This window comes from Crinia signifera, chromosome 3 (assembly GCF_055691185.1).
Source record: "Crinia signifera chromosome 3, ASM5569118v1, whole genome shotgun sequence".
NCBI classification, from domain to species: domain Eukaryota; kingdom Metazoa; phylum Chordata; class Amphibia; order Anura; family Myobatrachidae; genus Crinia; species Crinia signifera.
In genome coordinates this window covers 186,665,850-186,682,296 of record NC_139219.1, presented here as the reverse complement: position 1 = coordinate 186,682,296, position 16,447 = coordinate 186,665,850, and the positions used below count along the sequence as shown (strand labels likewise).

The 16,447-nt window shown below is 40.7% G+C and overlaps 1 protein-coding gene across 5 annotated transcripts in view; it reads right to left on the bottom strand.

The window, feature by feature from the left end:
* Positions 1 to 5,686: 5,686 nt before the first annotated feature.
* Positions 5,687 to 16,447, bottom strand: part of LOC146064045 (uncharacterized) — a 47,030-nt gene continuing 36,269 nt past the window's right edge. For 4 of the 5 annotated variants that reach the window (XR_014471735.1, XR_014471734.1, XR_014471736.1 and 1 more), the window contains exons 7-8: positions 14,719 to 15,243; positions 5,687 to 6,495 (exon numbers count right to left, since the gene is read on the bottom strand). Coding sequence is in view for 1 of the 5 variants with exons in the window: in XM_083177096.1 (XP_083033222.1) it covers positions 14,770 to 15,243 (474 nt within the window). In the remaining 4 variants the exon portion in view is untranslated. Of the gene's footprint in view, positions 6,496 to 7,535; positions 15,244 to 16,447 lie in introns of those variants that run through there. The other variant, XM_083177096.1, reaches the window with a different exon arrangement.

Below are 16,447 nucleotides of genomic sequence, written 5' to 3'. Positions count from 1 at the left end.
TGAGAGTGCTAAATCTGCACTTACCCACAGGCTGTGATGGCGTACCATATCTGTATTGTATTAAGGTGCCAGCCTTAATGATCCAAATTTAATTGCTTTTTGGAGTTTTAGCGGAAGAGTTACAACAGGTTTCTGAAATGTCAGATCATGTGTAAGAAGCCTTAATGGGACATGTGAACTGTAAGGTTTTTTTGTCTATGGAATATTCATTTGAATAGGGTGGTCGCTGATTGGCTGAGAAAGCTCTCTCAGCCATTCAATTAATTGAATTCTAACCATACGCTTTGCAAGTAAAAACACACAAATAGATTAGAATAATAGAAAAAAATATGCAGACAGATATGATATGATATTTAACCCTTTTTTTTGCTGTGAGCCAGTGGCGGAACTGCAGGAGACAATGGAGTCAACTGCCGCCGGGTTTTTGGTCTTCAGGGGACGCTTCTCCATTGTCTCCTGCTACCCGCCGATTCCTCGGCACGGAAGCTGCCTTCTCTTCTTACACAAAGACTGAGCTGGCAGCCGACTGACACTAGGGGGAGCAGCTGCGCCCAGTACAGTACGTAGATGGCTGAAGCACTCTCCTGCACTGAGTGTGGGGAATATAGCCACACACATGTAGGCACTGACAGCCCCTGCTTCATGTTGCAGTGTGTGTGTGTGTGTTTGTGTGTGTGTGTGGGGTAAGAAGGGACGGCCGGCGGACAATGATTTGATATGTTTGTAGATTTTTAAGTGAGGTATGTGTTTGTTTTCCTAGGGAAAGTTGTGTTTATTTGAAATAGGAGTGTGTGTGTGTGTGTGTTTTTTTGTAAAACAGTGTGTGCATCTCAGTGAGAGGTGTGTGTGTGTCTGAGTGAAAGAGGTGTGTGTGAGTGAGAGGTGTGTGGGTGTGTCTGCGTGAGAAGTCTGTGTGTGTGTCTGAGCTAAAGAGGTGTGTGTGTCTGAGTGAAAGGAGTGTGTGCATCCGAGTGAGAGGCGTGTGTGTGTGTCTGAGTGAAAGGCGTGTGTGTGTGTCTGCGTGAGAGGTCTGTGTGTGTCTGCGTCAGAGGTCTGTGTGTGTGTCTGAGTGAAAGAGGTGTGTGTAAGTGAGAGGTGTGTGTGTGTGTCTGCGTGAGAGGTCTGTGTGTGTGTCTGCGTGAGAGGTCTGTGTGTGTGTCTGAGCTAAAGAGGTGTGTGTGTCTGAGTGAAAGGAGTGTGTGCTTCCGAGTGAGAGGCGTGTGTGTGTCTGAGTTAAAGGCATGTGTGTGTGTCTGAGTTAAAGGCATGTGTGTGTGTCTGCATGAGAGGTCTGTGTGTGTCTGAGTGAGAGGTCTGTGTGTGTGTCTGAGTGAGAGGCGTGTGTGTGTCTGCGTGAGAGGTCTGTGTGTGTGTCTGAGTGAGAGGCGTGTGTGTGTCTGAGTGAAAGGAGTGTGTGCGTCTGAGTGAGAGGTGTGTGTGTGTGTCTGTGTGTATATGAGTAAAAGGAGTGAGAGATTGATATATAAAATGTGTGTGTGTGGGGGGGCATCAACATTATCATGCCTCCGGGCGACTGGGGCAAACTTACGCCACTGCTGTGAGCAATCCACAAAATATCCACTAAAAATGCCAGCACCACTCACATTGACTGTTCTTTTTAATATAAATAAATACAAATACAGCCAAGTCAATTGGCTGTATTTGTATTTATTCTGCACACCAAAAAAAGAACAGCCAGTGTGAGCGGCGCAGGCATATTTAAAGGATATTGTGAGGATCTCTCAAAGCAACGTTGGCACTCAAAGGGTTAAGTTACAAATGTCTCTGTATTATTCTAATCATTTTTACACTCAAAACTCTGGAGTATGACAGGTGTGACTCCGCCTCCTCTGACTGCAGGTTATTGCTCCCAATGTATGGGCATAGGTAGGGGTGGATGGGGTGGTAGGTATTACTCAAAGCCTCGCTGCACCCGTATTCCAATTCCTCACATGGGCAGAGATGTGTAATAGGGAGGCTTTTTCTTTTTATATATCCACCAATTTAGCAGTGTAGTTTATTATGCTAGACTACCACAGATGTACAGCGAAATATAATAAACATGTGCTTGTGTGCATGGAGAGTGCCAGTGTCAGAACTGCTTAGTGGTTGGCCCAGGTGCAAAAATACAATTTGGGACCCACTCCAATCCAAGTTCACAATCAGGGTCGGACTGGAAAATGCCAGCGGGGCCGATGGCCAGGTGGACCAATTTGTCCATCCAGGTTGGAAGCACTGCCTGGCGATCAGCGCACATAGAGAGCCCCTGGACTCCCGGCAGGGCCGGCGGCTCTCTCTGTGCCCTCACTTCTGCATGCCACAATCAGCAGCGCACACATGCCCGGCAGGTACACGCGCGCAACTAAATGTCTGCTAGTTATAACCTAAGCGGGGATGAATTGGATAATTCAGTACTCGAAAAGGATCTAGGAGTCCAAATAGACAACAAACTAGGGTGTAGTGCTCAATGTAATTTAGCAACAAAAAAGGCCAACAAAATTCTCGCATGTATTAAAAGGGGCATGGAAACTAGGGACTCAAAAGTAATTATGCCTCTGTACAAATCATTGGTTAGACCACACCTCGAATACGGAGTACAATTCTGGGCCCCACACTATAAAAAGGACATCATAGACTTAGAAAAAAATCCAAAGAAAAGCAACAAAGCTTATTAGGGGAATGGAGAATTTAAGCTGTGAGAAAGATTAAACAATTTGGGACTAAAGACGTTTAAGGGGGGATATGCTCAACATGCATAAATATATTAGGGGCCAATAAAGGGAACTGTCAAACACCCTTTTTTCTACTAGAAAGGAATCTAGGATGCGAGGGCACGAGTTTAGATTAGAAGAAAAAATATTTTGTTCATCTAGAAGAAAAAATGTCTGTACAGTCAGAGCAGTCAAACTTTGGAACTCTCTTCCTGGAGAGGTGGTGTCGGCAGACACTATAAATAAGTTTAAAATAAGATTGGATAAACATTTATTGGTTAAAAACATCCATGGGTACGAATAAGAAACAAAATCTGTCTTTAAAATACCAGAACATACTACAAAACAAGGCATAAACTATTATAAACACAGGTTGAAATAGATGGACACAAGTCTTTATTCAGCCTCACCTACTATGTAAATGCTAGGGCCGATTCGGAGGCCCAGTCTGTCCCTGTTCACAATATACCACACAGCAAAGTGTGGAATCAGTGGGCCCCTTAGTCCTGGTGCAATACACCTGCGGCACCAATGGCAGTTCCGCCTCTGGAACGTGCGCTGTATGGGTGCGTAGAATTATTAGCAGATGAAAGAACAAATACATCCCATTGTTGAGAACTTATAGATGCTGCATGTGACAGTGCTTGTGGTGACGGTGAGGAAAGTGCTTGTGACACCCATGCTGCACTACAACAAAGCCACCGCCTGCTGACCTGTTCACAAAGATCAAAAGCAGCAATGTACAGCAGGGAACAGGCACTCTCTTCCAGCCAATCAGTGTCTGAGGCCAAGTGCCTTACATGCCTCACTTCTGCCAGGACATGCCCATCCCTCCGCTCTCCTAGCCTGAAAGCAGACATGTAGTCAGAACAGAATATCAGGTGCATCTTCTGCTTGTCACTCACGGCAGCAGTGGCTGTCTCTCACTCACTGATAGCACCACCCATTGCCCAGTGTGTGAAATCTTTGCCAAGGTATAGATAAGACCCTGGTTTGCATATGTGGTAAATCTGAAATACTGAAGACAAGAATCTCAGGGGCAAACGCAGGATTTTCAGAAGGGGGTTTCCAGAGGGGCGGAGCAAAGTACGGAGATGGACACTTAGGCGACCCTGTATATTTTTGATGTCCCGCGGGTGGTAGGGGGTATTATATCAATCGCTCAGCATGTAGGGCCTGGATCAGTAATTTCCACTAATTACCCCTTTACTGCACAGATGGTGGGAGATGAGGTGGGAGAAGGGAGCATTGGGCTGAATGAAGGGGCCCTGATACATAACTTCCAGGGTGGTAGAGGATGTTTAATATGCAGAGGAGGGGTGTATAGTGGAGTGGGCATATTATTCATAATTTTCTGGTGGGAGGACAACTTGCTTGACTGCAGATATCTCCAGTTCCTGGAAATAGATTTCTTAGATTTTAATGGAATTAAAAACTAGAGACTCCCACCTACCAAATGGTACTGGGGGCGAGGGGATCAGAGTTCAGGAGGCAGAGCAATCTGCCAAGGAGTATATAAAACTACATACTTGGTGTGTGGAGCTGGAGCAGTAACCAGCTGCTTGAAGGCTGATATCTCTGGTTCTGGGAAAAGTAGAGACAAGCCTCTAGTGTCCTTCAAAGGGGGAGAGTCACAGATTTTGGAATATATCCTCAGCAAAACTCTACGTCAGACAGAACCTGAAATATCTGACTGGGAACAGCAATTAACAGGCTTGGATGGGGACCACTGCTTTGAAGTCAGATATCTCCGGTTCCCATGGTCCGATTTTAAAAATTCTTGTACTCTTGGAAAGAGGGGACCCTCAGCTTTCAGACAATGGCCCTAAGACTCCTGGGGGGTTTCTGGGTACTCGGAAACCCCCCCTGCGTGCGCTACTGAATCTCCTCCTAGTGTAATATATTGGTGAAACTTTCAATGTGATATAGGGATGCCAACAATGGGGCAGATGTATTAAGCCTTAACAAGAGATAAATGCAAGGGTGATAAGGAGAGATAAACGTCCAGCCAATCAGCTCCTTACTGACTTTTTTCAAACACAGCCTGTAACATGGCAGTTAGCAGGTGATTGGCTGGACGTTTATCTCTCCTTATCACCCTTGGATTTATCTCTTGTTAAAGCTTAATACATCTACCCCATAATTTGGAGTACAAATTTTAAAAGAAAATTTATTACACACACACATACAAAAATGTGGGTAGATTTATTAAGCTCGGTGCAGTGATAAAGGATCTGGTTTTTATCACCGAACAATCAGCTCCTACCTGTCATTTTTCAAACCAAGCCTGTAACTTCACAGTTAGGAGCTGATTGGTCGGTGATAAAAACCAGACACTTTATCACTTCACCGAGCTTAATAAATCTGCCCCTATATGTCTAGATCAGGGTAGTAGAGCTAATTTTTTTTGCCCTATAGCTGTTCATTTGTAACCCAACAAACACCAAGCCCCTCTCTAACAAGATTATAATAGAAAGCTGTTTATTCTCTTCAGCCTTTAGACTCTATGGTGGGGAAAGGGGGTGTCAGTGTTCCCTTTAACCCAAACTAAAATGCCTAGTTATGCATCTGACATTTTGGATATAGCGGAACTGAATTTCTGGAACATGAATGTAGTTCTGAAAAATCTGTACTAGTGTTTAACGCTAAAAAGTCCATATGGAACAGAATCTCCCAGGAATGTTTTTTTTCATTGGTATCCGGTCCCTGGGTCGACAATGACTAGGTTGACAGTCAATGGGACGACCATTAATGGTCAACAGTGACTAGTTTGACACCCAAAAAGGGTTTAGACCGACTTGGTTCTTGCTTTACTATCCAAATGGGCATAGATGGCGAGATGTACTATGCCTTAAAAAGTGATAAAATGTAAAGTGATAAACAACTAACCAATCAGCTCCTACCTGTCATTTTTCAAACACAGCCTGTAGCATGACAGGTAGGAGATGATTGGCTGGATGTTTATCACCCTCCATTTCATCACTTTTCAAGCTTAGTACATCTGGCCCAGAGTTAGAATATAATAGTATGCCAAACGCAGCGAGGCACCGTGCCCGAGGGATGCCGTACACTTATATTGTCCATGTTGACATATGTAAAAAAAAGACCAAAAAATGTATGTCAACCCTTTGAGTGTAGACCATGTCCATGTCGACCTCAACCTTCTGTCAATGTGGACCTTTTTAGGTGTCAACCTAGTCACGGTTGACCATTAGTGGTTGACCTAGTGACTGTTGACCTAGACATTGTGAACCCCGTTACCATAACCTTTTCAGCACCATGTTGAACCCCTGCCACAAAGACCTCAGAGTGTTGTGGGGTAAAGGAGGAGGAGGTCCTGCCCAATGCTAGCTGCCACTAGTTTGTATATCAAGTCAGAGTGCACATCCATTGTTTTAGGATTGTGCCAATTGAAGGCTATTACTTCTTGGGTTGCCCTTTCATCTTGGAGGGAATTTGGTAGACCATAACAACAAAAGACAGGTACGACAGATATGCCACTGCAGAAATAAAATGCTTTTTGTTGTAATGCTACTATTGTCAGTGTATTATACCACTACACACCTTCCATGTAGACATCGCAGCCTCACTGGTCGCAGCACTTATTGTCATTGGTCCCCAATGTTATGCAAAGTGTATGTGTTGCTAAACATTTTGCACTATATTCATCACTGCCATCATCACTTGTCTAATTTCTATTTATTTCTATAGTTTATTAGGACCCGTCCAGCTTCTTGAACAATATAATTGTTCTGAGCTGGGAAATATTGTGTATGGTTAATTGGTATGATAGAGACCCCCCTGGGGTCTGCATATTCATATGGGTAATAGATAAGAATTATTATAAAGCACATAACAGCTAATAAATTTCACAATAAGTTAAACAATGTGATTTGTAAGCTGATATTTGGCTTTTGCAGCGTTTGCTGAAACATTAGAAGTTACACCCAGGTTTGAGGAAGTACTGTATGTATAGACAGTGGTCAAACTGTCTGTGGGTGACCACAGAGTCAGCTAGAACCAGATTTCTGCCTATGTAAGGCATTAGGTGTTTTCCAGACAAACAGCATTAGGGGGCAGGAATATGGGAGGTCTAGGGTAATCCAGTTTACTGGAAGACCACTCCTTTGTTACAAAATGGAAGTGCACGTCTGCTACGCAAATCATGTTCGAACCAATATTCTGGTTGAAGCCCAACCCTATTGAGGAGGGTCATAATGAATATGTATGAATTTCCTGTAAGACCTACCCCTGAAGGGAGGTCCATGCTTTTGGTTACTGTGTACAAATATGTGTCCGTGCAAATAAACGATAGAATACTTGCAATGATGAACCTGTGTTGTTTATTATTCTTGTATTCTCCTGATCAGATCAGTAAAGGTAAGGTAAACCAGAGGTGACTGAATATATCGAAGGTAATTATTTCAAGCTATTATATGGGGGCTGCAAAGTCCGGGATGGCAAGCAAAGGGGAGGCATCTAATGGTCTCAGTTCTATGCTGGATAACGCAGGGAGACTCTGACAACCCCGGGTAAGCAAACAGAAGATTGGTTGCTTTACGATCACTGTTGCTTAGTCAGACCCTCTCTGTGCATCAGTCTAGCCACGTTTATATAGAACAAATTATACATTTATGTCACCCTTTTTACGCCATTTTTTAACCCGAAATATTCAGATCACACATTTTTAACAATGCATTGTATTTTGAAATAGTTTTTGTGACAGTAGAAATGTTTCTTATACTGTTCTGTCTAAAGTAAATGTTGAATGAACTATGGTTACCTTCACGGAACCAGCATGAAAGATTACACCCTGTGGTATCACTTCGGTAAAGGAAATCTGTAAACATGTTTTGTGTTGTCTGACTGTCTGGTAAATATTAAGGTGAATAAGGTTCAGTGTCATCTAAAATGTCATGCTAAATTGTGCTGTGTGTACACAGTGTTATATTGAACCAATTAGGACACAGCCCTTATGGAATAGTAGTCTCTATGACCTATGTCACTATGTGGAACTTGTGTAAAGTGTAAAAATAGTATAGTCCTATGTTATAAGATAAAAGATTATTATAGAGAATCACAATTGCGGTAGCAAGACCAACAGATTTTAAAACTACAGTTAATGTACAAAATGATGTGATCAGACAAACTTTCCTAGTATTGGGTTGTCATATTTGAAACAGAGGTTTTTGAAATGAATATAATGAGGTTTTTTAATAGAGAATAAAGAAAGGAGACTTGCAAATTCACATTGTCACATTGTTCCATGTCACACCTTGTTCAGATTGTAAATGTAGTACAGGTCGAGTATCCCGTATCCGAATATCCGTTATCGGAATTATTCCGAAATACGGACATTCCAGAAAGTGAGAAAAAATTTTTTTTTTTGCTAGAAACTCACTGGGGACATTTGTAACAGCACTACTGGTGACATGATATGTAACTGGCACTATATATGTGCAAGACAATGATTGCTTGGCATTCAAATTCAGTGCTGAGATAGTACACACATTTTGTTTCACGTTTTGAAACCTTGTTTTTTGAACAATTAAAATATATTTGTGTGTATTTTATGTGGTAATAAAATATATTTGTGTGTATATTATGTGTTTATACATACATACATACATACATACATACATACATACATACACATACATGCAAGATACTTCAAAATACATCATTGAAATATTAAAATATTCCGAAATACGGAATAATCCGTTATCCAAAATTCTCCTGGTCCCAAACATTTTGGATACGGGATACTCAACCTGTATTGTATTTTGGTTTAATAATTTTAGTGGGCATTATTTTAAGACAAAAATAACGGCTGACATCAAAGAACCAGTATAAATTCAGTCAACTGTTCAGGTCACTGATGAACACAAAGTAGTAGATTTTGTTATTATTGTTGGTTGCCATTTAGAGACAGAATTTGTGAAAAAGGTTGTAGGTCGCGTTTATTCTTGGGGTTTAAATGCATTCAAAATAGCAGCACTCTCACAGGTACTATTGGTCAATGTCTCATTCATAGAGATAGATTGAGATGGTGGAAGGGGTTTGTTGATTTTCATACAGCAGCCTTAGACAGATCCATAACAAATCCGAAGCCAGTAATACATAGTTATACTTCCTTGCACAACATCACATCCTGCCTCGCCGCAAGTGGATAAGGCCACACTCATTGGATTTGATCGATCCATTGGAGAGGGAGCAGGACTTGAATGGAGCGTTCCGATTGTCAGGTTGTTGCAGATAAAGAAAGGAAGGGGAGCCAGGTTATACACAGTTATTGGTTACAGGATTATTTGGGTATTTGAGACTTACAGTATCACAACAAGTAAATAAGTACTTACAGTATTGTGATAAATGAACCCACCAGAGCACAATATTACTCAGTGTAGCGCAATCAGAACTCATACCACATACAAAAGACAGAGATGTATTTCACAGTCCAGATGCTTCCTGTGACACAAAATAAAAAAGGGGAACTAATTCCAAGACCTGAATGAAATGCTTAATATTGTTAAGTCCTCTAGAATTTAGTTATAATAAGCTATTGTTATGTGTATGTATATATATGTGTATGTGTAGATTTTTGTTGAATAGATTTAGAGCAAATTGTCAGAAGCAGACCATTTAAAATGGTACAGTAGAACACTATAATGACAAATGCTGCTAACTATAGATTGTTAGCATAAAAATGTTTTCAAGGCACCCCTAGGCCAAATGTTTCTTATTCAGAAAATATATAAAATTATGTACATTGTGTTTATGTGTCACAGTTATCTGGTGAGGGACAGGATTTGCTCCTGTTTGTCTACATATATTATAATTAGCAGCCACCAGCACTGTTTTGCCTGTTACATTGCACATAACGAATATGAATTGATCCTGGTCCACCAACCCAAGGCACCCCTGCAAGTGTCCTGAGGCACCCCAGGGTGCCTAGGCACACAGTTTGGGAACCACGGCTTTATGCCCTGAATTAAATTTGTTCATATGTATTATTAAGTGTAATTACAGATTTTTAAAGATTTAGAGGAAGTTGGAAAAAAATATAGAAAAGAGGAAATATGTATATGTATTAGAACAAAGCGCCCGTATAAAATGTTGTTCAACTTTAGGGACAGACCTTATAGTTGATCATCAAATAAACCCAAAAGGTAATGTTTTAGCACAGATAGATATTCAAGGAAAAAGAACATCTTGACTAACCTCGTGGGAAGGTAGGAAGACGCAGTACTCCATGTTGATCTTCACACAGGGCAGAAACTACAGTCTCTTAGTAATACAATTATGTGTAATGTCTGTGTGTGAAATAGAAATATCAAATGAACTAAATGAGGAAGTACATTAAAAGGTACTTGGGTGGGCGGACAGACACTCCTACTCCAGAAGAGTAAGCCAACCCCTTTACCTATCAATGATAAATGAACGCCCATACTAAGTATAATTCCTCACATCACTAACATGTTGTGTTAACCTATTAGGAGCTGATATTCTGCAATTTATGAACTCATCAAGGACAGGCATGAAATAAAAGAAATAGAAGTTGCTGTATTCTGTGCTCTTTTAGTTTTTTTTTCCTGCAGACTTTGCTGATACCATGCTGCCCGATTTGGAAGGAAAGAAAAAAAAAGAATGAATATTGGATGTCAGCATGCAACTGCAATGTCCACTCACCACAGAACAAACAGCAGCCAGCAGCCATCAGCAAAAAAGTCCAAGCCTTCCTGTGGTCTGGTGTCCTTGTGCAGTGCAGATCTCCACAGCAATACACCTGTTCTGTCCAGAAATATGATGTCACCGGTTCTGGTGAAGTTCAATACAGACTGGTACAAGAGAAGTCATTGAAAGACTGCTAATAAACTGTCCCATTGTGCCTAAAATCGACACACCTTGCTGGATCAGATCCCACCATCAGGGGCCTGGTTTACGGTGAATGATTGGCCAATGCACTCTGCTCTATGCTTATCATCAAAGACTCACAATAACTGTTAGCAAACAATACTGTTGTACATGATTAACTGCATGTCACTGGTTCTCCAGGCTTGGAGACCCCTCTACACAGAAGACACCCAGCTTGTGATGATGACCTCCTGTTAACCACAACAACTAAAGCCAAAATGCCATAAGGAAACAGTGTCCCTACTCAAGTTACTGGAAGAGCAAGACTGCAGGGCATCGAAAGACAAAATTACAGCTCTGCAAACACAAAGTCATATTCTTGGGCCACTGCATTTCCCAAGGCATCAGATACCTGACAGAAGAGAGGTATAAGCTCATACTGCAAGCCAAGGTACCAAAGACTGTTAAACAAATAAGGTCATTCCTAGGCCTGCAGGGACTGGATCCCTCTTGCATCCGTTTATATGCAAACCTTGTACGATGCTACAAAGAAGTCCATGCCCATCAGATGAAGAAATGTCTCAAGCAATTCAGCAACTAAAGGCAGCCATAGCTTCTTCACTGGCTCTAGGCTTTACAGACTATTCAAAATCCTTTTTCCTCTACTGTCATAAGGAAAAGGAACACGCACTGGGAGTCCTTACGCAGCTACATGGGACAAGACCTCTTGCTCACTACTCCAGCAAGCCTGAAAATATTATCCAAAAAGCACCTGCGGCTGTATTAAAAGACATTGTTCTCAATCATGAACTGACTATACAAGTACCACATGTGGTAACTGAAATTCTGCAATAAGCCAGAACTAAGCACCTATCAGCAGCCAGACTCACCAAGTATGAAGTTACATATTGAGTGCAACCAATGCGACAATAAAGAGATGCATCTTAACCCGCCAACAATTCTCGTGTGAACATCAAATGTTCAAAATGAGGGAGAATATTGGAACAAGCACCTTCTACAAGCACACCTTTATCTACAGCAGCCCAGAGAATGGAAGTAGATTCGGAAGAAGGTGGAGGTGAGAAGCGAATATTCATGTCATAAATTTTTCCCATGATTGACTTGCTTTGATGAAACAAGAGACTCAGACATTCCCATACGTCCATGACACCCCCATACCCAATGCTCATTATGAACTGTATATTGATGGGTCCAGATATTATGAAGATGGCACACCCTACACTGACTATGATGTCACCACAGAGATTGAGGTGGTGATTTCTAGAGCCTGACCAGTACAGCTGTCAGCATAAGCAGCAGAACTTGTGGCCCTCACTAAAGCATTGAAACATGCGAAGAACACAACAGCAAACCTTTATACAGATTCCAGATACAGCACGCTGACCTCATAAAAAAAACTTTTCCAAGCATTGATGAAGTCATACAAAGTAACTATCATAAAGATACAAGCACACACAGGGAACCAGACCAAAGAAAGCAATCTAGCAGATGCTGAAGCAAAGCAAGCTGCAATGACAAGTCCACAGAAAGAAAGAAGCAGTTACAGTACCAAAGAGCACAGAACTGCAGTATATGCCTGAACTACAAGTCCAAACTGACTACTCCAACATCTGCAAAGCTCAAAAGCTGAAAGATTAAGTTCAACGATGCAGTTTGCTAAAATGTTATTAAGGCCCAAACCTGATAAGGGTCTGAGGCTGTATTTTGTGCCTAGCAGCTACGATAAGTGATAGTAATATGGTTTATGGTAGTGATAATGAAGATACCTGATTACGTTTCTGATAAAGCAGAGAAGCCTCAGACATGGGCTGACTCAAATAGTACAGGCCCATTACCAAGTAGCAAGAATTAAAATTAAGAGATTGCTGGGTCTGTTCACTTTCCCCTTTTAATCCAAGATCCATGCATTACCACAGAAAAGGACCTTGGTATGTTTCTGAGTGCTGAAACTCTAAATCAAATGGTCTTTCAGGTCCAAACAGTCCTCCCACATGGGGTACCAAAAAAGAAAAACAAATTATACCCAACAATAGTGATATACTGTTTAAACGATAATTATTATCAATTAAAAGGAATATTGTCAGAAAATAGCGCATAGGGAGGGACAGTGAAGTCACCATAGGCACTCCGGATCCTCAGTATGAGGTCCAAATTCACTGTCCAAATGTATTATTATTATTATGCATAAGAAAAGACAAATAGGATGGTCTACAAAGAATTGCAGACAAAAATAGCATGGGTGGTTAAACAAAACAGGCCCTGATAAGTTCTCCTTCCCTTTGGATGGAATCCACTGCGCTGGTCCCCTTCTGGCCAACCGGTTTCGATAGACTAGCTATCTTTTTCAAGGCATGGGATCCAAGCGTTGGTTAGAAGTCCCATTGACCACTATAGAGTTGATAAATATTAGCATCACTGGGTATTTTTGTAACTCCTCACTAGCTAATAGACTAGGTAGACATTCTGATAAGCAGAATGACCAAAAAGGATTATTTTTATGTTAATGCCACAGATCAAAATTATTTGTAAATATTCAGATGGTACCGTGCAGCTAAAAAACAGATATGTGTTTGGCTGTACCAAGAGCATGTTATAATTACCAGTCTGATGTAAATTGAAGATACTATAGAGCAGCGGTTCTAAAAAAAGTGGGTCCTGACTTTCTCAGCATGGGGTCATAACTCCCTATTGCTGCCCATCAGGCTGATTATTTTTCTAAACTCAGTCAGTGATTCAGGGAGTCTGGAACATCTGTTGAATTGTCTGTTATTCTAGACTCCTCCAATCACTCTGTGCCTCCACAAATGCTGCCATGCATGTGCTGTCTGCTGACTACACATGTGATGTTATGACCTTCTGCAGTAACTTGATGGGGTCCAGTCATTATTTTTATTTCCTGATGGGATCCCAGAGAAAGATAGTTTGAGGAGCCCTGTTATAGAGGAACACAGCTATAGTCAAGGATTTGAAGAAGCAGATTATTAAAGGGAATTCAGGATGGTTAATTTAGCTTAATCCAGCAACATGAATTACAGGAATTATGGGACATATAGTAGGTATAGCGATGTTTGCTTTAAATATTATAGAAATATTGTTACTTGCTTACAGTATGTCACTTTCAATATACTCATGTGTATGTTCTCTGTTTGCCAGAAGAAATGCAAATCAGCAATGACCAGATCGGTTTGGGAAACTCAGGAATGGTGGAGCACAGAAAGCAGAGAATCAGTCTGGCCTGATGGATGTGAGAGAATGGTCATCAGCCCTCTGAGACACAAGCAACAAGTGCAACATGTTTCAGAGAAATATCCACTATCACTATTAAGTTAGACTGTTTCTTCTGCAGTTAGGAAGATTTTTACTGTATGATGTTCTTACCTATTCTGAGTATTCCTGGTCTAGGTAGTCCAGCTAAAACCATGTATGCAATATGTAGTTTGCGAATGAACATGACATCATGTTTAATTATTGTACAAAATGAGGGAATGATAGAGACCCCCCTGGGGTCTGCATATTCATATGGGTAATAGATAAGAATTATTATAAAGCACATAACAGCTAATAAATTTCACAATAAGTTAAACAATGTGATTTGTAAGCTGATATTTGGCTTTTGCAGCGTTTGCTGAAACATTAGAAGTTACACCCAGGTTTGAGGAAGTACTGTATGTATAGACAGTGGTCAAACTGTCTGTGGGTGACCACAGAGTCAGCTAGAACCAGATTTCTGCCTATGTAAGGCATTAGGTGTTTTCCAGACAAACAGCATTAGGGGGCAGGAATATGGGAGGTCTAGGGTAATCCAGTTTACTGGAAGACCACTCCTTTGTTACAAAATGGAGGTGCACGTCTGCTACGCAAATCATGTTCGAACCAATATTCTGGTTGAAGCCCAACCCTATTGAGGAGGGTCATAATGAATATGTATGAATTTCCTGTAAGACCTACCCCTGAAGGGAGGTCCATGCTTTTGGTTACTGTGTACAAATATGTGTCCGTGCAAATAAACGATAGAATACTTGCAATGATGAACCTGTGTTGTTTATTATTCTTGTATTCTCCTGATCAGATCAGTAAAGGTAAGGTAAACCAGAGGTGACTGAATATATCGAAGGTAATTATTTCAAGCTATTAGGTAATTCTCAGCTTCCTCTGTATGTGTAGTTTTTGTGGCTTCCCACCTTGCCTATTTGGAATGCCAACACTGGTGATCTGCAAGCAACTTTATATTTTCTTTCACCACATCCTGGCAATAGTTTTTAATCTTAGCCATGTCCATCTTCTTTCTTAAAAGTTTCCGCTTTTGTGCCTCCTCTTTGGCTAAGCTTTTCTCCAAGTTGTCAACATGGATTCTTTCACTTTCTAGTAAAATCAAAAACATAAGTTTCGCCTTGCATTGGGTAAAGAGAGACTCCTGTTCTTCGGTGGCTGCAGTGTGCATCAGCTCTCGGAACTCCTTAATTTTCTTATTTTCTTCAAAAATACACTCTTCAATTGCATAAATTTCTTCTAATTGTCTAAATACATTAATTGAGAACATCTGTTTTCTCATTTGCAAATTTGTAATATTTTTTCTAAAATGATCTGATGCCGGTGAATCCAAGTTCTTATATCCCTCTTCTTCTCTAATATCATTATTCTTGTATTTTCCAGATGTGTCCTATACAAGATAAAACAAGACAAATAAATAGATGTGTAAAAGCTCCTGTATATAGGAATCTTAATATAAGCAGGAGTGCAATCATTTCTAATTGCGTAAATGACCAGAGTTTTTCAACATGGATTATGTGTAAGGGCCACCTCACATAGATTGAAGGGGTGCTTTCCCATGGTTGAGTATCCCTTATTGAAATGTTAGGGATCAGTAGCACTTTGTACAACAGATTACTCCGTATTTCGAAATATATTTATATTTCACTGAGGTAACTTGAGGATGGGACCCATTTGTGAACACAAAATGCATTGTTGTATAAAAACATAAAACACATAAAATACACACAAATATATTTTATTTGTGCATGAAAAAAAGGTTTCAAAACATGAAACAAAGTTTGTGTACTATCTTGCACATAATTAATGCCAGTTACATATCCGGTCCCCAGAAGTTACAGATGTCCCAGAAGTGTCAGTTACATATCCTGTCCCCAGTAGTGCCAGTTACATATCATGTCCCCAGTAGTGCCAGTTAAATATCATGTCGACAGTAGTGCCAGTTAGATATCATGTCCCCGGTAATGCCAGTTGCAGTTGCAAAAAAAGTAGTGCTTTTAACACACACACAGAAAAAGTACATTCAGGAAACTATGTTTTTCAGAATAATTTGGATACCAGGGGTGAGATTTAATGGGATGAGAGATTCAGAAAATTAATGATTTGGAAAGAAATCTCCAGCGGCAATCATTTACACTTCAAAATCAAACTGGTTTTGCAGTGTAAATGATTGCCACTTTAAAAAACTGGAGATTTCTTACCAAATCTCTTACTTTCTGAATCTCTCATCCCATTAAATCTCACCCCAGATATCTGGATGAGGGATAATCAACCTATACTGGTAAAAAAAATAAGGGTCCCATTTATCAATGATCCATTACCCATTTAACACCGTTAAAATTGTTATGTCATCCTTTTAAGGAGGACTATTTGCATTGGATGCAATTTCTATAATATTAAGATGTGGAACTTCATAAATATGACCGTCAGAACCCACCACTAGTGGAGAAACTTTTTTTTGATGCGCAGAACATCTACACTGCAGTTATAGGAAGTTGATGAGCGGTGGAACGCATTTCCGCCACCGGAACTGGAAGTAGATGGACGGTGGAACGCAAAATGGCACTTCTGGGACCGGAAGTAGACGCGGCGGG